This window comes from Podarcis liolepis (assembly GCF_965112155.1).
Source record: "Podarcis liolepis genome assembly, chromosome: 2".
NCBI lineage: Eukaryota > Metazoa > Chordata > Lepidosauria > Squamata > Lacertidae > Podarcis > Podarcis liolepis.
The window spans coordinates 31,577,652-31,601,321 of record NC_139555.1 but is presented as its reverse complement, the minus strand read 5'-3'; the positions used below and the strand labels follow the sequence as shown (position 1 = coordinate 31,601,321).

Genomic DNA, 23,670 nt, shown 5'->3' with positions numbered 1-23,670 from the left:
GTTGTTGCCTCCTAACCCCACAGCCTTCATCCTATTGCCGACAAAGGCCCCCATGTGTTCAGAAGGCTGGACTCCTTGGCTGAAAGACTGTGCTCTGTTTCCTTGTGGACGGCTGTTGGGCAATGCCCGCCGTGCTGGCAACCCATCCGGGATAAACTCAGATTCACACCAGAGCTAAATCCTTCAATCCCTCTCTAATCTGGTTAAAGGGCTCCTGAATGGGATCACAGTGCTCCGGACACAAACCAAGTATTCTTGCCGTGTGCCTTGGAACAGACGAGCCATGCCTTTGGCCCAGATGCGGCCGGAACTTTGCTGGGATTGCGAGAATGACCTTCCGGCTGTCTTGTGAAGCCAAAAATAAGCACTTGGCCTAAGAATGCCTGTTCTGCCCTAGAATGAAAGGCTCCTCGTGATCCACTAGGTCTATTCTTCAGCATGCGCTGAGCAAGAAACAATGGAAAGATCCTTGCATACGGAGGACTTACTTTCCCAAGGGCTACTTGCCAGATTGCCAGTATTTACAGAATCTACACAGAACTCACAGGACCCTCACTGTTATGATATAGATTCAGCTAGCTAGCCGTGTTGGTCTGACGCAGTCGATATAAATAAAAAAATTAAAAAATTGTCCAGTAGCACCTTAGGTAAAGGTAAAGGGACCCCTGACCATTAGGTCCAGTCGTGACCGACTCTGGGGCTGCAGTGCTCATCTCGCTTTATTGGCCAAGGGAGCTGGCATACAGCTTCCGGGTCATGTGGCCAGCTTGGCTAAGCCGCTTCTGGCGAACCAGAGCAGCGCACGGAAACGCCGTTTACCTTCCCGCCGGAGCGGTACCTATTTATCTACTTGCACTTCGATGTGCTTTCGAACTGCTAGGTTGGCAGGAGCAGGGACCGAGCAATGGGAGCTCACCCCATCACGGAGATTCGAACCGCCGACCTTCTGATCGGCAAGTCCTAGGCTCTGTGGTTTAACCCACACCAACTAAGTTTGTTTTGTGTGTGCATGCACACGAAAGCTTATACCCAGAACAAACTTAGTTGGTCTCTAAGGTGCTATTGGACAATTTTTATTTTTTTTTATTTGTTATGATATAGAGAGGGATAGAGAGATGGCAACATAAAAAAAAAACCAGCGGTGGGGGAGCTTTGTGAGGCCATTGGCCAAATTCCCTTCTCAGCAAACTTCCATGGGGCCACATTCCAGTGTTGGGCAAGGCCAGAGGCCAAAGAGGGCAGAGCAATGAATATAAACAATTTCTCTGTACAGTAGACTAGTGTCTAGTCACCTTCACACACCCCTCTCTGTTCGCTACCCAGACAACCAAGAGGCATTATCAAAGTGCAAGGACACATTCCAGCCAGGCAAAGCCACTCATGGAGTGTGCAAAGCAGAGCCGGTGAGGGTTGTGGCCTGGGGAGGATCCCAAGGGCCAAAGAGAGGGCCTGGGGGGCTGCATTTGGCCCCTGAGCTCCCCCACTCCTGGAATAGGTTGTGGCAATATACAGCTTCAGAATTATTTTTCAAAATGTGAAATTCCTTTGGCAGGAGTCAGGGCAGTGATGGCCTCAGCTGATTGTCAGGGCTTTCATAGTTCTGTTTGTAGCGCTATGTGAGCCCCAACAATCAACTGACTATTGGGCACAAATTGCAGAGCTCTCTGCATGGACATGTGGACAAAAAGAGGGGGTGAGGGTCATCTGGTGCCATAGTGATGTTAGGTGATTGAGAGGTGGGGCTCTATTGTTGCGTCAAGTACATGTTGTTGAATACACCAGTTTGGGGTGGGCATTCTGCCTCTCCCCCACAGTAGTTAAAAAACCCACAGGTGATCCAGTTCCTAGGTCTTCTGTGTCATGTCTAGTTTTGTCCTGACAGTTGTAGTGCCTTTTGGACTATGAGGATAGTTCAAAAACTAACAAGGCAATTATAAAATCACAAACAGAAATGTGCTTCAACACAAACAAGTCTTTTCTTCCATATAAGCACCATTCGCTCACTTATTCTGGAGAATGCAGGCAACATTCCTTCTAAAGTTCCTCCACATTTCTCTGCACTGTCGGCTCATAGGCAGCCATTCTTACATTCTACATTGCAACGGCAGCACAAAACTTTCAGGCAGCACTACGGCCTTACCCAGTTTTCAGGTGGCATTCATGGATGTGGCTTGTGTGTGATCCTTGCCCCGTCCCCTGCCATTATATCTGGCTAACCTCCCATGCTCTCCTCTGTGCTACTCTGCTAGTGTTCTTGGCTGTAAATGGAAAACCTCGAAGTTTTATTGCTGCTTTCTCAATTTCATCAGTCCCATAAGGATTGCACCACGTGCAATTTCCAAGAAATAAGGCTGGAACTAGCAAAACACTGGTAGTCTTGGAGTTAATAATAATAATAAAGTACATAAAAATTGGCGGTGGTTGTCTGAAAGCATTTGGAGAGCATACTGATTTGTAGCACTAAAAGAAGTTCTGGCATTTGGATACACCCCAGTTTTTAGATTCTCGAACAAGTGCTTTCAAGATTCTGCTCTAGATTCATTCTGCACTTCATTCTGGAAATGCATACTTTTGATGCTCCAAAAAGAGAATCCTGAGAGCCAAAGCTAGAGCTTGACTGGTCAGGAAGGAGCGAGTGGCGCATGTCCAATTTCCCCTATCGCTAAGGGACATTTTGAAACCTTTCAGAGCTTGTCAGAGGGACAATAACCAGCACATAGTCTGGAGGGCTGCTCCCAGGACTATCCCTCTATCCCTCCTCCCCTCCTTGTGCGGTTATTTTTAGCCCTGGGAAATCATGTTTCCTTAGAGCAGTCCCTAATTGCTGCTTCTGTTTGGGAGCTGGGAAGCTCATTGATCAGGAAGCCAGCAGCGCCAGATGCTGCTTTCGCTCCTGGGCTGAGCTTTCTCCATATTTAGATAGTAGGACAGACAGATGCGTCTGTCATGATGAACCTTGCCTTGGTGGCAGCAGTGTGCAAAAGCTTTTGCTGGGGATGTGAGCAGCTCTTGCGATTCCAGATCACATTGGCCCAGGTCCCTTGCCTGGTGATGATCCCTACTGGAAAACTTCTCTACCTGGCAATATCCACCCCACCCCAATGCCACCCTGTGGAGCCAGGATTTATAAGAGAGAGTTCCCCACCTGCATGTTCCTTCCCCACCACTGGAACAAGCCCCCTTGTGTTGCCTCTCTCAGACTGTGCCCAGGCTCCTGGCCTCAAAGTTGACAGGAAGAGACTCTTCAACTGGATTGCGAGTACCCCTGGTTGTTGACCCACGGCTCACTGCCCCAGGGAGCCGAAGCCCTCTGAAGTGGCTGTAGTTCACATAGGAATCACTTCCAAAAGACAGTGGGATGGCGGGGGTGAGGAACCAGTCCTACTCTTCTTCTTCCCAAAGGTGAAGGCGGACATTTCTCCTTATTTTAGTGTTTTAATATTGCTCTAAATAAATAAACAGGACGCGGATGGTGCTGTGAGTTAAACCACAGAGCCTAGGACTTGCCGATCAGAAGGTTGGGGGTTTGAATCCCTGCAACTGGGTGAGCTCCCGTTGCTCGGTCCCTGCTCCTGCCAACCTAGCAGTTCGAAAGCACGTCAAAGTGCAAGTAGATAAATAGGTACCGCTCCGGCGGGAAGGTAAATGGTGTTTCTGTGCGCTGCTCTGGTTTGCCAGAAGTGGCTTAGTCATGCTGGCCACATGACCCGGAAGCTGTACCCTCGGCCAATAAAGCGAGATGAGCACCGCAACCCCACAGTCGGTCATGACTGGACCTAATGGTCAGGGATCCCTTTACCTTTGCCTAAATAAGTAAACAAGTGTCCCTCCCTTGCCTGAGAAGCCCCTGCCCCGAAGGCACTGGAATGCCTGGCTCATTCACGCACCACAAAAGCTGCAGATTTCCAAAAGGCTGAGTGCAGAGACCTCTGGCCTAGATCCCTCCTCTGTACAAACAGTTCCCGTTTGTCCTGATGTCTCTTCCCTGCCACCCCTTAGCCCAGCTGGACAGATCACCCTCCTGGCTCAGAGGAGCCTCTTCCTACCCCCAACCCCAGCTGGGTTGGAGAGGGGTTTTCTGGTCTCCGGCCAGCTCTGTCCTCAGCCACCTCCTAATGCTTCAGGGAAGCTGCAGGACTGCCCAGGGCCTCCCTTGTTGTCCTCCAGCCCCAGACACACTCCTTTGGCTCTGCCCCATAGGGAAAGAGAGAGGGAAGGGGGGGTCCATTTGTCTCCCTGCTCAACCCAGCTGTGACTCTGAATGATGTTTTCCCTGCCAGAGTGGCCTCTCTTTTCTGTGCTTGGCTAACGTACTCTAATTAGTATTGCAGGCTAATGACCTTGGTCCCTGGAGACCCCAGTGAGAAAGCGCCTGGCTGGAGCCACAGTTGCAGTAAGGATGTATCGCTCATGGGAACAGAGCAAGCTGCAAGATACAGAGGCAGAGGTTGCCTCCATGCTCTGGCCACAGGAGGTCTACCTGCAACGATGCACAAAGAGGGAAGAAGTTCCCACCAAAGAATGGATGGATGGATAGATAGATAGATAGATAGATAGATAGATAGATAGATAGATAGATAAATAAATAATGGATAAATAAAGGGATGGCAAAGTTAACAGCTAGAATCAGCGAACCTGGTGGTGATTGCTTTGTGGAAGAACAGAAACCTGTTTTGGACTATTAAAAGAAATATTATAGTATGATGAAATCATGATCAGGATTTGAACTATGAGCAACAGAAGGAATTAGAGATTATTGTATTATTGTTATGATATAAGAGGGAGAAGCTAGGGTACAGAAAAGGGGAGTAATAAAAAACACCAAGGAAAATGAGGTGGAAAGTCAACAAAACAAAAGAAAAAATATTATGTATTGGAATGTATATGTGAATTTTTTTTTGAAAATTTAATAAAATATAACCAAGAAATGGGAAAAAGAAGCCTACCTGCAGTGTGTACATTTCCTGTTATATTATAAAACTTAGTGGGTGGGAATGGGGCTGTCATTGTACCTAAACTTGATCTGTCTCACGGGTTTGTTGTCAGAATAAAACAGTACATTGTAATCTGCTCATAGGTTAAGATCAGACAGAAATACAAAGAAAATAATGCATTAGTCATGAGAGCTAGAAACTCTGGGTGAGAGCTAATATTCCCAGCAAACTGAACTAAGCTAGATGAGCACTCTTATCCACATTAAATGCACCAGTTTAAGAGATTAGCACCTTGTAAGGTTTAATTATCATAACGTAGTCACCTGTGAAATGTTATACAACATTTAATAGAGAAGCTTTCTACCAGTCAATTTCAATCTCATTTTCTGTTTCTTTGCCTCAGCAAATTAGTCAATTATCTGCTGTTATTCCCCCTTACCCTTCGTCTTAAATTTCCTTAGATAATTATTATTAAACTTTATTTGGGGGTTGGGAGCCTTTTTTGGCTTTCAGAAATTGCTGCAGCTGTGATAAACTGCAGAAACGCAGTGAGGCTTTTGTATTGCAGAAGAACTTTCAGTGCCAATAACAAGAGTATTCTAAATGAAAACGCAGTATCATCCTCAATCTTAGCTTGTGTTGGTGCCAGTAAAGGAGAGAGACTGCATCAGTTCTCCTTCCAGAATGGGAAGGTTGAGTATATATTTATGCTGAATCTGCTGCTACTTGAGAAATTCAGATACACCCCTGTCCGGAGATGAAAATTTGTTTTTTAAGATCTCTAGGCCGCTCTTGGTGGTTTCCTTGTGAAAACGGCTCCAGGAAATTTGGGGGCTGCCCTAACTGGCAGATCTGCCCACTGTTACACAAGTCTTGGTCACTTCTAGCCTGGAATGTTGCAACACTATACATGGGGCTCTAACACTGGTCATCTGCCTCAGAAAGAAACAGACTCCAATTCTAGGGAAATAACTCAATGTTGGCAACAACAAAATAGCTATCCTGCTTTAATGTGGGTTAGATGAAATGGTCTGTGAGGTAAGTCAAGGAGCAGGAGGATAGTTGTACAGAGAATAAGTTACAGGCTTTACAGAAATAAATAGCTTAGGAGTATCATCAGTTATTGTTGGGAGAGTCCCAGGATGCTTTGCAACATATGCAACAACAGGGCATGCTCACACTGTCCATTGCCAAAGGAAGATGGAGAGCATTACCAACAGGAGTATTGTACAGTGGTACCTCGGGTTAAGTACTTAATTCGTTCCTGAGGTCCGTTCTTAACCTGAAACTGTTCTTAACCTGAAGCACCACTTTAGCTAATGGGGCCTCCCGCTGCCGCCGCGCCGCCACCGCACAATTTCTGTTCTCATCCTGAAGCAAAGTCCTTAACCTGAAGCACTATTTCTGGGTTAGCGGAGTCTGTAACCTGAAGCGTATGTAACCCGAGGTACCACTGTACTGCAAAGTACTTAAAGGACTCGGGGGCACGAGCCAATGCATAAAATTTGCACAAAATATTGTTTTAAAGTTTAAAAAGAAGAGGAGGGAAGAAGGGAAAGGAGGTCCAGAACTGGTGCAAAAGACCTGGGCCTCTTGGATTGCCCCCAAACAATACCCATAATTACAAAGGAAATCTGATCACAAGCATTAAACCAACAGGTATCTCTGTCTTTCCCCCCTTCCTCTTAGGCCCCTAGGGCCACCTATTCCTCCAGTACTAGATTTGATATCCCTGACCCAGCTGGCTTCCTACCATTAGCCCCAAGCTGGCTTTGCAGAGCCATCTGGAGACAGTTTTGACCTACATGCCTGGCACCAGAGGGAGTTCTCTGGGTTCTGACATATCAGACAGGAGGTAGAGGTGAAGCAAGTGCTTGAAATTTACGGTAGTTGCTGAAGAGGATGACTGATGAGTGTAAGGCTACATCACTACAGGAGGATTGCTTTCAGAAGGCCACCAGAATCTGCCTTCAAAGAGAGATGATGTCTTTTTCGCCCGCTGCCTAACTTTGACAACTCAGCCAACACGGGCAAAAACTTAATTGGTCCAAGGTGGGCTAATCCATCATGTTTTGGGTGGCAAGGGTGATAAATGGGGAGGCTGTTGCTCAGGCTCATGGTAGTCCCTAATAATCCATTGTACTGTATTCCTATAGTGTTGTCCTTTTGTGACTTAGTAACTCCTATCCAGGCTTGCCAGATCACATTCTAGAGCTTTGTTGTATGGATCTCCAGGTTGTGATCTGGCAAACCTACTCAAATGTCCTGGTGTGCCCCACTCCCCAGTTCACTCTTCACGTTCATAAAAAGTTTGAGGCTAACTCTCATACGTGATATACAGAACTGAACTAATGATGATACCCAGCCATCTGTGGACAGAAGAGCAGATGTATCAGAGACCCTTCAGATGTCTTCTATTGTGCATTCATTATGATTTGTGCTCACAATGGGGCAGTTATATGCAATCTGCTTTCAGCACTGTTCATGCCTGCAAAATGTCCACAATCAGTGCATGTCCCATAACTTACTGCTGAGTTCCTATATAAATCACATCAGAAGTCCAAGGCTGCAATCCTAAGGCTTGTGGCAGAGGACAAATGAAAGCAGTTCATCCACCTCATCCTACCTGTGTCCTGCTGGGCGCTCACCCCTCTTGCACTTCTCCATCCATTCCCATTTTTTTTTAAAAAAATCCCTCTCATTGGCAACAATAGTGTGCAATTGTGCACAATGGGGTGTGGCTCAAGCACCCTGGGATTCCCTTCTTGTGTAAATAGACCAGAGGCACAAGTATTGAATCATGATCCTAAGCTAAAAACCTCTGCAAAATAACCTTGGGCCTTTGTGACTGTAAGCAACAACTTATTCATCTCCATCAAACATACTACCAATGTGTCGCAAGATAAGGGGCCAGGGAGTGTGCGTAGGACAACAACAAATAACCTTGATAGGTCAGGCAAGTCACTGTGCACATACCACTGGGCCTCAGGTTTGTTAGCCAATAGGAACTGGGAGAAAATTACCTACACCTGATGACGAGTTAGACCCTAACTGTGAAAACAGAACCTATCTGTTAATCCTCTCTCAGATAAAATTTCCTTGCTACCTTTTAAGCACAAGCCCATCCCATCTGACTGTTCCTTGTTACCATTTCAGAGGACAAGGGGGAAAACACCCTAAATATATTGCCTAGAAAAATTTGCCATAGGGTGGGAGAAGTCCTTGCCTGAATTTTAGACAACACTATAAGCTAACTTTTCACAGAATCCCATGTAAGGAGTACTCTGCACAGCTCTCGGGCTTTGGAAAATGGATGGAGTGGCCCTGAATACACCTTCAGCCTGGTAGGCCAGGCCACTGCAGGATCCCTGAGCCCCCTAGGATTTCAGCCAAGCTCTTCATTCTTCCTATTTCTGCTTTGTCCTCCACAAATGATGAAGATACCCCTCTCTTCTCATCTCACAAACGCACTGCTCATCAGCTGCTAATATAGGATCAGACTGGAGACCCTGAAGAATTTATTTGGCAAAAGTAGGCAGCGGGAATCTGTCCATTATTTCCTCTCACATCTCATTTTTTTCAATCTTAAATTCACTTCTCCACATTTCCACATTGACCTGCATTTTTTTTTAAAAAAAGTGGTACCACAGGTTAAGAACTTAATTTGTTCTGGAGGTCCGTTCTTAACCTGAAACTGTTCTTAACCTGAGGTAACACTTTAGCTAATGGGGCCTTCCACTGCTGCTGCGCCGCCGCCACCGTAGGATTTCTGTTCTCATCCTGAAGCAAAATTCTTAATTACTTTCGGGTTAGCGGAGTCTATAACCTGAAGCGTCTGTAACCCGAGGTAGCACTGTACTGGTTTTAATATGTAATTGTTTATAGTTGTTTATAGATTTTGAGCCAGTGTGTTAGAGTGTCAGAGTAGGACTTGGGAATCCAGGCTTCAAAACCCCACTTACCGTATTTTTCGCCCTATAGGACGCACTTTTTCCCCTCCAAAAATGAAGGGGAAATCTGGGTGCGTCCTATGGGGCGAATGCAGGCTTTCGCTGAAGCCTGGAGAGCGAGAGGGGTCGGTGCGCACCGACCCCTCTCACTCTCCAGGCTTCAGGAAGCTCTGCGCAACTCTTGGGAGACCGGCTCTGAGGGTTGCGCAGAGCTGCCTGCCGTCCCGGGATCAGCGCACTTCTCCCCATCGCCAGCCCCACAAGCTCGGGGGACAGCAGGGAGGCAGAGCGTGCCTTCCCACTGTTCCCCGGCCTGGTTCTTCCAGCCCCGCACCTGGGGGGGAAATAATTTTTTCCCCTCTTTATTTCCCCCCCCCCAAAAAAACTAGGTGCGTCCTATGGGCCGGAGCTTCCTATGGGGCGCAAAATACGGTAGCCATGAAGCTACTGAGTGAACTTGGGTCATCATCCCCAAGCCTAACCTACCCCAATGGTTGTTCTGCGGATGTGAGAATCATGCTTGCCGCCTTCAGTTCCTTGGAGGAAAGGTGGGATATATATGCAATAACAACAAATAAATGCATTTATTTGTGTAAACCACTCAGAGGTTGTTTATGGCAAAGGGCATAACAGAAATTTATTGAAGCAATGTAGCATTGCTGAATAAATTTATTGAGGAGTAAATAAAATAAAATCCTTATCACCTTCAAGCTCAGCTGCTCCAAGACAACTGTCTACTCCCGTCCCTGGCTGGCACTATTCACAAGTCGAAGAAAAAGGCCAGGGAATGGATGCCTGCTTAATGCATATGTTGTTGCGGCAGAGATTCCTCTATGACTTGGAAGCCATGGCACTTCCACTGATACAGTGGCAGGAAATACGCATGGGAAGCATCCCTCTCCTGGAGACTCTACCTGGGCAGGGACATTCCCTTGTTTGCTTGGATATGGGTATCAGAGATGCACTTGGCCCCATCCTGCAGGGCTGGTCTTTCTTGGCCTTTGGCTTTCTGGCAATTCAGTAAATAAAACCGTAGCCCAGCTGTCCTGGAGGAAATCCAGGTAACAAGGCCATCTTTTCTTTCTCTGGTCCTGCTACTGCCTTTGTACAATGTGCGCTGGGCTTATTAACTTGGAAGGGACAGCAGTATAAACATCCCTTTGAAAACACAGGGCAGGAAGTCTTCAAAATGCAGTGCCCCATCTTCCCAGAGGAACCCCCCTGCAGCAAACAGAACAACTGGTCCAGAGTACAGGGGGAAATGGCCTTGGGGAAAGGACTGGAGGGAGTCTGGAATGTTCTGTCTGAATCCTGCTAAGAATCTTAAGCATTGCTTTGCTTCGGTAGACCAGTGGGCCATCTCATCTGGTACAGTGGTACCTCTGGTTGCGAACGGGATCCGTTCCAGAGGCCCTTTCGCAATATGAAAAGAATGCAACCTGCAGAGGCGCGTCTGCGCACACGTGGGTTGCGATTCGCCGCTTCTGCGCATGCGCTTGACATCATTTTGCACTTCTGCGCATGCGTGAGCGGCGAAACCTGGAAGTAACCCTTTCCGGTACTTCTGGGTCGCCGCAGGACATGACCTGAAAGAACGTAACATGAAGCGGACGTAACATGAGGTATGACTGTACTCTTTATCTCAAAATAATCCACAAAAGCTCACAGGCAGAATGGTGAAGGTGGGCCCCCCTCCATTGTTGTTATTTACCTGCTCTTCACCCTAAGGTCCCAGGAAAGGGTGGTTCTGGATAGACCCACTCTCCATGAATATAGAAATTGGCTTGAAAAACAAAAGCTTAAATAAAATCCATAACTAAGGGTGGGAGGATGTGGAGGATATTGTAGCAGCCCTGCATCGTCTCCATTCTCCCTTATAATTTCCATAATACAGGGGCTGTGTAATGTGCGATAAAACCACACTCATCAGTTTCCCTGCTCCTCCCACTCAATTAGCTGCCACTTGCAAGGTGTGGGGTGAGAAGTGGAGCATGATAAAGTAATTCTGTACATTTTGGATTATTATACATTACTGCAGATACGTAATAATGAGACCAAGGACTGCTATTTTCAGTGCCAACTATGCATTCTTTATGGCTCCTTCTAATAGTGAATTAAACGGGTGGGTGCTGCCAGGATTACAGCTAGAATAGAGATACTGAGAAACAAAAAGGAGGTATCAGGATCCTCAGGGGATCTACATGCTTTGCAGAAGCACATTTTAAAAACAACAACTAAGAGGGCACCTTCCCACAGAAAACAACCAAATGAAGACTGTGCATGCTTTGAGAGAGGATACACTGCAATATTGTGTTGCAGGTCTCTTGTTCAATGTTAATGCTATCTTTAATCATGCCTTACTTAATTTGTCTGTCCTGATTTTACTGCCACCCAACATTCATTGGATGAATTCTGAGTTATAGTATTATGAGGAAGAGAATGCCTCCCCATTCACTGTCTCTATACGCAGAATTTCACCTCTTACTTTTGACACCTTTTTTCTAAACCCAAATGCATTAATCTTTTTACACTTTCTATTTAAGGGAAATGATCGTTTTAATCGCCTTTTTTCTGTACCTTTCCTAGTACTGTGGTCATCCCTTTAAGATGCAGAGATCAAAACTGAACATGCCCTAAATAAATTTGCAGCTTTATTCTTTGTCCCTTTCCTAATAATAATTCATAATACTGTACATTCTGTTTACTGCCACAGCACACTGGGCTGACATTTTCAATGAATTCCCTACTGTGAACTCAATATCTTTTTCCTGAGGAGCTACAGCCAATTCACCATCGGCTGGGGAATTTAGGATTTTTATTATATTTTTGTTCCAGTGGGCATCATTTTGCTTTTACATTGAATATTACCATGTTTTGCTGTTTAGGAACCTTTTAATAGTCAAAAGCTTTAAAAATCTCCATAATATCAACCAATTCACACCAGTCTATATCTTTGTTGACTTCCCAACCCTGACCAAAAAATGACTAAAGCTTGATTTAATGCTGTTTCTTCCAAGGCTACACGTTTAATAGTTCTAGCTTTAATAATGCCGCTTCCACCAATTTGCCAGGGTCAGATAGCTAGGCTGATAGAAATGTAATTTCCTGAGACTGTACCCTAAAAGATCCTTTTTAGAAATTAGCGTTTCACTAGCTATTAACCCTGTGGTATGAGGGTCATTTTGGTTTAGAATTACCTTGAAGATGAACAACTTCACATTTTGAGTTCTTTAATAATTATTCAGTCAATGCCACCTGGTCCAGGTGAGTCATTTAAATTTGTCAACTGAATTCCATTAATGTTGTTGTTCTTTGTCACCTCTGGGTAGCAGAGGCTGTTTCCAGGTGGATTTTATTTTGGTAGGATTGGTGCTCCTCATGCACACATGTTTGGGGGGTTTTCCGGCATCTGGAGAACATTGTTGATATCAAAATCACACCTTTTCTCCACACTTACCCTTTCAATGAAAAAACCTGACAAGTTTTAAAAACAACAACCTGCTGCCAGTAACCCGTTTGCAATATCTGAATGATCAGTTTGCAACAGTAAGCTTCCATCTGAAAACACTCGTAGTTATTCAAACAATGTGCAAAGCAGACACGGTTCGAGTGTGGGTATATTTCCTACATGTTGGGTGCTATAATCCCATTGACAGAACTATCAGGTGCCTGTTGTGTTAAGCTTATTTATTTTCCTTATTCAGAAGAGCATCATAGTTCTGTGACTCAGGATTTCATTGTACACTAGTTTAAAGCTCAAGTACAGCCCAATCCTATGCTTGTTTACTCTGAAGTTTGATAGTGCTTACTTGTACATAAGTGCACCTAGGAAGACACCATTAGTCCTTCCTTTCAGAACAATGCCAGTTCTATGGCCAACCTATGGGAAAGACACCACCGTTTCTGATAATTTTATATTTTCATCTCTGTGCTGCAAACTATGCATATGCTTTAGGCTTTTGCAGTAGGACTGCATGAGTGGTTTCTGAATTCCAAGAGGTGGGTGGGATTGTCTCTTGAAAAAGAGAAGGAGGAGGAGGAGGAGGAGGAGAAATAGTGCTTCTGTAAAAAAAAAAGGGGGGGGAGAAAAACTATGCCTGGTGAAAGAAAGATGCGCTGCAGCATCACCCATGCTGGGAATGTAATGCAGTACATTCTCTCTTCCAGACTCTTCTCTCAGCAAACAAGCATCAAAGCTGCTCTGGTCCTGCCTCCCCCCCCCCTCGAGCGCTCTCTCTCTCACACACATACGATTTCACCCATCCCCTCCCCTTGATTGCTCAAGAGAGAGGCTGTGGGGAGAGGAGGAAGGGGGAAGCTGCTCTCTTGTTAAAACACAAAAGGATTAGCCCCTAGTGCGTTAATGGCACAAACCTTGAAGCTACAATCCAAAGCAGCAGGGGCTTCAGTGCTTGGCACGGGAGGGGATGTCTGAGGCAGGAACTGATGCGATGCCAACAACCTAAGGCTGGCTCTGCCACTAACACCCCATTTCCCACTAGGGATCAGGTGGCTTCAGCCGGTCTTAGGGGGAGAGTCACTAGATCCATCAACCACTTGCACCTCTGCCATTATCCCGCTATTTTGGTCCTATGAGTGCGCACACCTACAGACCAAAGGCCTCATGGCTCTGTTTCTGCATCTTAATTTTGATCTTCATTACCCTCTGCTGTCCCCACCATCATCAGCCTCGGCTGCAGAAAGAAATAACGGACTAAATCATAGTGATGATGATGAGAAGTATCTGATTAGCTGGGACAACTCTGATGTCACAAACGGCCGGGGTAATTCAATTTCCACAGCACTTTTCTTGTATTTAGCTGTGAAACAGCTATAGAGGATGACATTTCAACATTACTCAGATGTGAGGGTGCAGGGGTTTGTTTGTTTCTGTTTTAATATACAAATAGGCCAAAGAAAACTTCAGACAACTTTATAAGTGTTTACACTCTAATGTAAAAAAATGGTACTATAACGTAAAATGACTCTTTAGGAATAGGTGAGCCCTTGATTTCAACAGCTCATCTCCATGAGTATCCAGAACCCCTACTATGAGGCAGAGGAATGAAAAGAGCTTCCTCAGTATTATTGATAATCCCCACACAGCACCTTGTATTGTAAAATGTGATGAGATGCTTCCTGGCTTTGGGAGGTAAGAAAACAACAGCAGCCAACTGGAGAGAAAGGAATAAAATGAGAGTGATCAAAGGACAGTTTGGCAGGCAGGCAGGCAGGCAGGTGACATTCCCTATTTGGCTAACTGCTGCTGGATTACAAATTCCATCATCCCCTGACCACTGTCCATGCTAACTGGGGCTGATGGGAGCTGGAGCTTCCCACCCATGATTGAAATGGAGGAGGCAAAGTCCGCCAGAGTGCTGACTCCTGCCCCATTGGTCACTTTATCCCACATAGCGACACAGACTGTGTAAAGGAAAGTGGCTAAAGGGAGATGGTCAGTAGTTTATACTAGAAAGGGAGCAACTCCCATCAACCCCAGCAGGCATGGCCCATGGTCAAGGGTGGGGGGAGCTGTAGTTTAGCAATACCTGAAGGGTCCAAGATTAGCCATCCTTGATCTATGAGAGGACACGCCAGCTGCAAAATAGGCTGTGTGGCCTTTTCAGATGAAAGACGCCGGTCACCAGTTAGATCTCTAGAAATGGATCTGCTGAGACAAACCATCTTCTGACTTACAGCACAGAATCTCTGACTTCATCCCACAGTGCAAGAACAACACCTGTGAACCACACAGAGGTTTTTTGCCTGTGTGGTTTGAAATCAAACCATGTGGGCAAAGACATAGGCTTGCACTTTGCAAGCCCTGATGCAGTGCTGTAAACTGGGTTTCACAAATCCTGCTCATCACCCCCTGTGCAAGGTGGGGTTGACGAAGGGCTTGGTACTCTGTTGCAGGTAATCTCTTTCAAATTCCATCAACTCAGGCTGAAGAGCTGGCACAGCCTTCTGAAGAGCCAACTGTGCCTTCCCACTGGCAGCCTGTTAAGTATGGTGAATGGCTAGAACAGCTGCTGGAGAGCCATTTAAGGAGGACATGGCCAAAGGATTTACAGCCCAGGTATCCTGCAGAGAGCATTTGCTCCTGCTACATGAACTGCAGAAGGATGTATGTGTGGTTCTTCTTATTCTGGTAGCTTCCTGGGCTCATTGTCACATTGTTTGAGGCCGAATATCTAATCTCCAGGGATGCGGGTGGCGCTGTGGGTTAAATCACAGAGCCTATGACTTGCCGATCAGAAGGTTGGCGGTTCGAATCCCCGCAACAGGGTGAGCTCCCGTTGCTCGGTTCCTGCTCCTGCCAACCTAGCAGTTAGAAAGCATGTGAAAGTGCAAGTAGATAAACAGGTACCGCTCCAGCAGGAAGGTAAACGGTGTTTCCGTGCGCTGCTCTGGTTCGCCAGAAGCGGCTTAGTCATGCTGGCCACATGACCCGGAAGCTGTACGCCGGCTCCCTCAGCCAATAAAGCGAGATGAGCGCCACAACCCCAGATTCGGTCACGACTGGACCTAATGGTCAGGGAGGGGTCCCTTTACCTTTACCTTATTTAATCTCCAGCCCATTTTCTCTTTGCTTTGCTAACTCTACATGGAATCGATAACTCACTGGCTCAATGGGAAGCTTTGCTGCTGCTTTGCCAAAGTAAGGGGCTAGTGGCAAGGGGGCTTGCTGCTGCTGCTGCCATTGCACATCTGGACACAGTGCCTCTGAAATAGATACATCTGTGTCTGCTCATGCACGGACCAATTGAGTCCATGTTAGGCGACTGTTGAATCCTTTTCTAAGCAAACACCCAAACCATGAGCCTGCAAGACACAGAAAAGGCGGCAAAGGATCCTCTTCATCCTCCCAGCATGCAACTTGACCCATCCCTGGCTGCCCTCTGCTTGGGGGCTGGTGACGAGACACACCCCCAACTGAAGGGGGCAAGATTGGAGCAGTTGTTATTCTGATGCACCAGGCAACTTCCCAACTTGCAAGGTCTCATAGTGAGTAAGACTTGTTCAAACAGGATACTTTGCAATCACTCTGTTGACACAGCCCAACTCGGAGCAGAGGCACAAAGGGCACAGTGGAGAGGCTGAGACTGAACCTAAAGGACCTGCTCAGGGCCTCCCATCACTGCAAATATCCCCACAGAACCAAGTGGTCATAGCTCAGCACTCACTCACCCACCACCATGGCCCTTGTGGTGCAAGGAACAGTGCTCGAGAATGCCTACCTGTCTGCCACTTAGCGGGCAAGCTCTGATGCCAAGAAGCACATGTGCAGACAGAACTACAGGGTGTGCAAAAGTCTACATACTGCGTCTCTCGCAGGCTCAGCCCCAGAAGACATGTTTCCATTCAAAATCTGATAGGCAAGTGTGTGGTGTAGTGGCTAGAGGGTTGGACTAGGAAAGGAAGAGATAGAGTTCCAGGTTCCAATCCCCACTCACTCAGCCAGGTGAGCCAGTCACACAAGCTGAAGCTAACTTAGCTCAAAGGGTTGTTTCGAGGATAACCTGGGAGAGTAGAATTATGCAGACCCCTCCTTGTGCTCCTTAGGGAAAATACAGAATAGAAACACTGCAAATGAATGAAGGCAGATTTCAATCCATTTGTATTGGCAATGTAAAGCAAAGCCTTGCCGGAATGTTTTCCAGAAATTGTTGCCTCCTGAAAGCATGTAAAAACACATCCACCTGACTTACAGTGGTCCATATCAAGAAGTATATAACATCCCCAAATAAGTAGGTGACATCCACAGCTAGACACAACAGAAGAACCAGATTTGCTGCTTAATTTGAGTTGGAACCTGTTTTTGCCAAGCCATAGGTTCTGCTAGAGAAGCTAGTCCTGGATCCTGGAATCTGAGGTCCAAATCACACAACTGGAGATGGGTGCCCTTATGCGGATTGAGTGAATCTGTTCAATCTTTTCACCAAGCAGTGAAACAATGGTGCAATAGGTTCTCTACACTCTCCAGTCATAATTTTTCAATGCAAGCTGAGATTTTACTCTACTATTGCAGTCCAACTACAAAGCGTTTATGATGGTGCAGTAGAACACCAGGAGACTTTTCCCCCAGTCTTGATTTGAGCACACAGCCAAATCCAGCCCAAGATTCAATCAACTCACTCAAACTGGCAGGGCTGTGTGTACAGAGTCTCCCAAATACTGCTCTAGTAAAAGGTAAAGGGACCCCTGACCATTAGGTGCAGTCGTGGCCGACTCTGGGGTTGCGGCGCTCATCTCGCTTTATTGGCCGAGGGAGCCGGTGTACAGCTTCAGGGTCATGTGGCCAGCATGACTAAGCTGCTTCTGGCGAACCAGAGCAGCGTGGGGATTCGAACCACCGACCTTCTGATTGGCAAGTCCTAGGCTCTGTGGTTTAACCTACAGTGCCACCCACGTCCCTAAAAAAACCAAAACAAAACAAAAAAACTGCACTAGTAGGGGTTGCTTTTTTCTTTCTTTTTTTCTTGTTCTGGTCATCCAAAGAGAAGAGTCCATGCCTCTTGAGCATGCACAAACTCAACAAGTCTAGCCAGTCCACCCCTTTTCATTGGTGGCTACAGAATAAGTTTTCCTGGTTAGAGGGCCTGGCTTCCAGATAGGGCTGAACTCTGGCCATCATTTTACAAATTAAGCACCAGCCGCCAACCAAGCACAAAGCTGAAACACTCTAACAAGCTTAACAAACATATCTAACGAGATATGTTTCCCAGACTTTTGAGACTTATGCCAGATGGGGCATCAGAAATTAGGATTTTCATATCATCCATGCTAAAATAGGAGCTGAATTATATCAGACAAATGAATGGGTGATATCATGATGCACTGTCCTCCAATTACATCCAGGGCATTTTGTGGCACACAGAGAATAGACTCTTCACTGTGTTCACAGCCAGACAGTGAAAAACATCTATTCTGGGCCCCAAGCAGCAGAGGATTTGATACACAGGGCAAGAAAAATATGTGCTAAAGGTGAAGTGGACAAAGAGTATGGGAGATTGTCACACTGGGTCTCAACAATCCAATAGGTCAGGACTGTTGGGAGGGGATAGATAATGGGGATGTCTTAACACACTGAGTAAAAGGCAGTATTAGGTGAATGAGTCTGGGAAGGGCATGTGCATTTGAAAATCTTCATAACTGCAATTGCAATGGAATCTGGGATGTCAAGACATCTTTCTATTTCCAATAATTTCAGTTTTACTTTAAAAAAGCAACACCGAAGTTTCTAGTCATCAGCATTATTGGGGGGTTGGGTTGAAAATGTGCAGACAGTACTTTGTGAAAACGTAAGTGGGGTTTTCGGCAGCCAGAGGCAAGGAAGTCTGTGCTCTGTATATCTCCTGTCCCATCCCATAAATGCCCTTCAAGACCTTTGTACACACTGTTCTCTGTGTCATGTGTTTCTGCCACCAAATATTTAAAATTCCCTAAAAACTGGCACACAGTATCATTTTTTTAAAAAAACTAACATATTTCTGGGTTCACATCATGTTGAAATATTTGCATCTCTGCATAATTTACACAAGTGATCCTTGGAGAATTGCAGGTTTCTCATTAAGAGCTGGATTGCTTTTAAGTGCATAAATCAAGATCACATTACAAGAATTTGCTACTGGTAATTTGCTTCTGCTACTGCATTTTGGAAGGGTGTAGGTGGATAGATTTGGGGGTCTCAAATTTCAGCGTCACCCCCTCGTCTCACATTCTATTCTACATCATAGTTGCAGCGCCCCCTGCGGTGTCCCCAAGGCTCTGCGCCCAGTGCAACTGAACCAGTCACACTCCCTTAAACCCACCTCTCTGGATAGAAGCAGAAATAGTCACAAAATGTGCTGTCAGTTCCACCTGATGGGACCATACTGGGATGGGGTTGGAGCTGAGGACTATACAGTAGTACCTCGGATTACAGCCGCTTCAGGTTACAGACTCCGCTAATCCAGAAATAGTACCTCGGGTTAAGAACTTTGCTTCAGGATGAGAACAGAAATTGTGCAGCGGCGGCGCAGTGGCAGTGGGAGGCCCCATTAGCTAAAGTGGTGCTTCAGGTTAAGAACAGTTTCAGCAGACCTCTAGAACGAATTAAGTTCTTAATCTGAGGTACCACTGTATCATGCAGCAAAGAGGGGAGATTCCTGCAAGGCATTTTAAGAAAGGTCATCTCAATGCTCCATTCCATGACATAGAACCAAGAGGTTAATTAAAGGGAGACTGTCTGCTCCCATGCAGCTTTTCCAAGAATTTGCTGTACATGTCGTCACACTCAAACAAGGGAAACTGAATCTAGCGAGAAGCGGGGCTGTTACCTAAACCCCACTGCTGTTCTGGGTTTGTACATAAGGATCAGAGGTCAGAACTAACCCTGAAAGCCAATAGGAAGCGATTTCTCCTCCTCGTGCACACACTAAGAGACTGCCATGATTGCTGCTACAAGTCTCTTTTGGTTCCTATCCTGCCTCACTAGTGACACTGGAGGAGCCAGATCCCCACAGGCTGCAATTCTGTCCTCACCAGCAATGTACCCAAAGCAAGGCAGTTAACCCAACGCTGTCCATCGTAGCAAGAGAAAGGCAAAAGTCAGGCTTGCTTGGGATTGTTATATCTGGTGTCCTGCAATTATCCTACCTTGGTGAGTGCCACACACTACTCTTGGTATAGGCAATTTAGTGAGTTTTGCATGAGATCGTGTGTTTACAGCAATAACGTTAACAGTAATCCCAAGCAGGGTAGGGTGGACTCTGAACCAATCCATTCCTAAATATAAATCTTTAGAAGTTCATTTATACACTGGATACCATTTTTAACACCTATTTGAACAACAACAACATCTGTAGGGGAAAATCCTTCTACTTATCCTTCCTAACTTCCCCAAGTTGCCAATGTAGGATTATACCGCACATGCCAAGCGTTTAGGACAGATTTGCCTGAATGGGTAACTGGACCAGTATACTTTATTAATCTCCCTTATGCCTTGTGCGCCAATGTTCACCCCACTTTTGCAGAGATGGGTATAACCAAGCTTAAGTTCAGTATTCATTGAACCTGCTGGGCTTCCAGATCTGTTTGTTGTTTAGCAGTGTGTCACATTAACCAGAGATTTTCATATGGACATTTTGTGATTTTGCAATACAGTGCGTAACACATTAAAACAAACAATCCTGTGCCTCGGGTCCTTATATATTGTAAAAGTGGCCGTTCCAATTCCGTTTCTTCCTTAGAATCATAGAGTTCAAAGGGACCAAAAGGGTCATGGACTAGATGACCCTTGTGGTCCCTTCGAACTCGATGATTCTAAGGAAGAAACAGAATTTCCATGCAGGTATCTTTTTGCCCAACATGTGGGTCGAACCCACCACCCAGAGCATAAGAGTCTCCTGCTCTAACCAACTGAGCTATCCCAGTCATACATAAAATAAAAGAATTTTTTTAACCAATTGGCTGTCGTCTCCGGAGTTGTTTTTTTCACCTTTGGGTTACAGTTCACACGGGGCATGTGTTTGTCCATTCTACAAGCACACACACTCTCCCCTCTGCCACCTTTTCTCCTGCACACATAGCAGATTGCCATTAGTATTAATTAGGTTCAAGTTCTGCTAGGTGTTACGTGACTGATTGTGTGGCTGGGTGTCTGCAGGAGGCTGTGGGCAGGAGACAAGAACATAGCCCTGTGATGTGATACTAGAGGGCAGCATGGAGGAGGAGGAGAAACAGGGCAGAAAAGGAACTGTATGTACTGTGTATATGTATATATATATGTGTGTGTGTGTGTACACACCATAGCTGTCAACTTTTCCATTTTTTAAAGGGAAATTCCCTTATTCTGAATAGGATTCCTTGCAAGAAAAAAGTTGGCAGCTATGGTACACACACACACACACACACACGCCTAGCCATAGGCACAACTCCATGGTGGGTATACGTGCCCCCTTTCTCAGTGGCCCCTTCCATGCCTTGGCTTAATGTGACTTGTGAACCCCTTTGTGCCTCCTTTCATTCCCCCTCATCCATGCAGTGTTCTCCAACTACTACTGCCCCACACTTTCTCTTCCCAAAATCCAGAGGTTCCCTGTGCAACTGATGCAATTCTCCTGTTTGGGTTTTCAAAGCAAAGGGCATCAAAAAACTGTGGCATGGGTGTAGCCAGGATTTTTGTTAGGAGGGGCAGAACCTTAGTTAGTTAAATATTTTTATTGATCATGGGGGACAGCTGCCCCCCTGACCCCCCTTGGCTATGCCCATGAACTGTGGACTAGAGAACAAGGCACTATCTATTTCAGGGCTGGTCAGACCTCAGGCTTGCAGGATGTGCTTGGTGGTGATGGTGGTTTAACGGGAACCCACAAGATCCACCAAGTGGAGTCAGTGTAGCATTAAACAATTCAGATCCAGGGAATTAATTTGGAGTACCAGAATGAACTGAGCTCACAGCCCTTCCACCTGGAAACCACTCCTGGTTACCTTCAAGCATTCTTTATTTGGCAGAGTAATTTGGGGTCATCTCGTTTTGCTGCAGCCGTTGTTGATCAAAGCGGAGTTGGAAGTCATACCTGATACTGTTTGCTCTTGGGAAGGGAGAAAAATTGTATTGCTCTTAAGAAGTAGCTAAAGGGGTCCTTGACTGACACGTGTGTGTATGGTTATCTGGTCAAGGATTACCCTGTGTGTCCACAGACAAGGGCTGCTATATGTCCGGATTTCCCAGGACATTACAAAGGCAGAATTGATGTCCTGTTTTTTTACTTTATGAAATATGGCAACCTTACCACAGACTAGCAAGCCAGCAAGGCAAACTGGGTGGTGCGTGGCATATTCTAATAGGCTTGCTAGAAATTGTGCCAAAGTTGACTATATACTTGGCTTCAATGCGGGTCCCTGACCTCTAGGGAGAGGACGCTGCTCCCCTTTTAACAGTTGCAGAATCATAGAACTGTGGAGTTGGAAGGGACACCAAGGATCAACTAGCCCAATCCCCCACCCTGCAGTGCAGGAATGTATAGCTATCCCATATGGGGAATGAACCTGAGACCTTGCTGTTACCAGCACCACGTTCTAACCAACGGAGCTCTCCAGAAGTCCCTTCCTTTAACCCTCGACAAAGCTGTCCCGCTATATTCGGCTGCCGTGTGGACGCCCCGGACCGAGGCCGTTGTCGCCTCGCCTCCCCGGGGCGCAAGGCAGGGACGAGGCTGGCTGTTGCACGTGCTCAGCTCCATCCCGTTCACCGCGGGGAACCCGAGGCCATAGCTGTCAGCGTTTCCCCCTTTTTAAGGGAAATTCCCTTGTTCCGAATAGGATTCCTCGCAAGAAAAGGGAAAAGTTGACAGCTATGCCCGAGGCTGACAGGGAGATGAAGGGGGGGGGGAGAGCCGCCCTCAGCGAGCCCAGAAAAGCGCCTTCGGTGCCCCTGGAACCGGCTGAGGGATCTCCCCGCCACGCGCTCGCGCCCCTCGACGTGACCAAAGGAAAAGGAAAAACCCGCGAAGACGGCAGCCCTCCTTCTTCCCTCAGCCGCCGGCCCAGACCTACCTGCCTGTGTGGCTTCAGTTCTCGGCGCTCCCCGTCGGGCGCATCGCAGCCGGGCAAAGGGTCGAGGAAGTTCCCCGCCAAGGGGTCGCTCTGCGCTGGCTCCTGAGCGCTGGCGCTCCGCTCAAAACTTTTGCCAGAGCCGCGGCTCAACGCAGCCTCAGTGACCGGCTTCGGGGGGAGGGACCGGCGAGCTGGGGGGGTGGGCGCCCGGAGGGAGGGGAGGAGGAGACAGCGGCCGAGCCTCTTCGCGGAGCAGCAGGTGCGGGCGGGCGGGCAGTCGGAGGGGCGCCGCGTTCTCCCCGCGCCAGGGAAGCAGCTCTCCAGAAAGGGACCTTCCCTCCTGCCGGAGTCGCAAGTTTTCACCCGCCGTTGCTGCTGCTGACGCGCAAAAGGAAAGCGAGACTTGGAGGTGTCAGGGAGGGCTGCGCAGACCACCTCCTCCTTCCTCTCCCTCCCCCCAACTTCGGGGGAGGTCGGCAGCCGAGGCTCAGGCCGCCTCATTCTTCCCAGGGCCTCGCGTCAGGGGGCGCCCTCCTGTTCCTGGGACACGTGTACTCTTTGAGTGGCATCGGGGAAAGGGGGCAAAGGGCCAGGCGGTCATCAAGCTCAAGGCCTTCCTCTCACTCATGAACTCCGTTGTTTCCCAAACTTGGGTCTCCAGCTGTTTTTGGACTACAGCTTCCATCATCCCTAGCTAGCAGGACCGGGGTTTGGGATGGTGGGAATTGTAGTCCAGAAACAGTTGGAGACTCAAGTTTGGGAAACCCCTTGATGAATCAGATGGGCTTATGGTGAGGTCTGGAAGTCTGCTTCCATACCTAATAGGCCTTGAAGAAAGTTAAGCAGATCAGCCTTGTGGTCTGAATTATTAAGGAAAAGAGAACATCTGTGTAAGACATCAACTCTGCTTTAGGGCTTTTTCCAGACTCAATTTTTAGTGCATCAGTTGCACCCATGGGCAGGGAGGGGTAGCTCCACCCCCTAAATAAATAAAAAGCATAGCTAACTGAGGTTCTGCCCTCCCCCCCACAAAAGGCCTGCCCCCTAACAAAAATCCTGGCTGCGCCCATGATTGCACCTGCCTTATCCAGGTGTTATGCAGGACACCTGGTTGGAAAAAAGATGTTCACACCTGAGGGAAGGTGTCTGAAACATTAAATATTAAATGTGACAATTAATGCCTGTTAATTTCAAGCTCAAATTTTGTGGTCTCTTCCTCCTTTCTTCCTTTCCATTTAGCATTG

The 23,670-nt window shown here is 46.9% G+C and overlaps 1 protein-coding gene across 1 annotated transcript in view; it reads right to left on the bottom strand.

Moving 5' to 3' along the window:
• GCGR (glucagon receptor) overlaps window positions 1-22,981 on the bottom strand; it is a 41,408-nt gene extending 18,427 nt beyond the window's left edge. The window contains exon 1 of the mRNA XM_083487022.1: window positions 22,427-22,981. Within this exon, the coding sequence (XP_083343148.1) occupies window positions 22,427-22,927 (501 nt within the window). The 5' untranslated portion in view covers window positions 22,928-22,981. The remainder of the gene's footprint in view (window positions 1-22,426) is intronic.
• Between the last annotated feature and the right edge of the window lie 689 nt (window positions 22,982-23,670).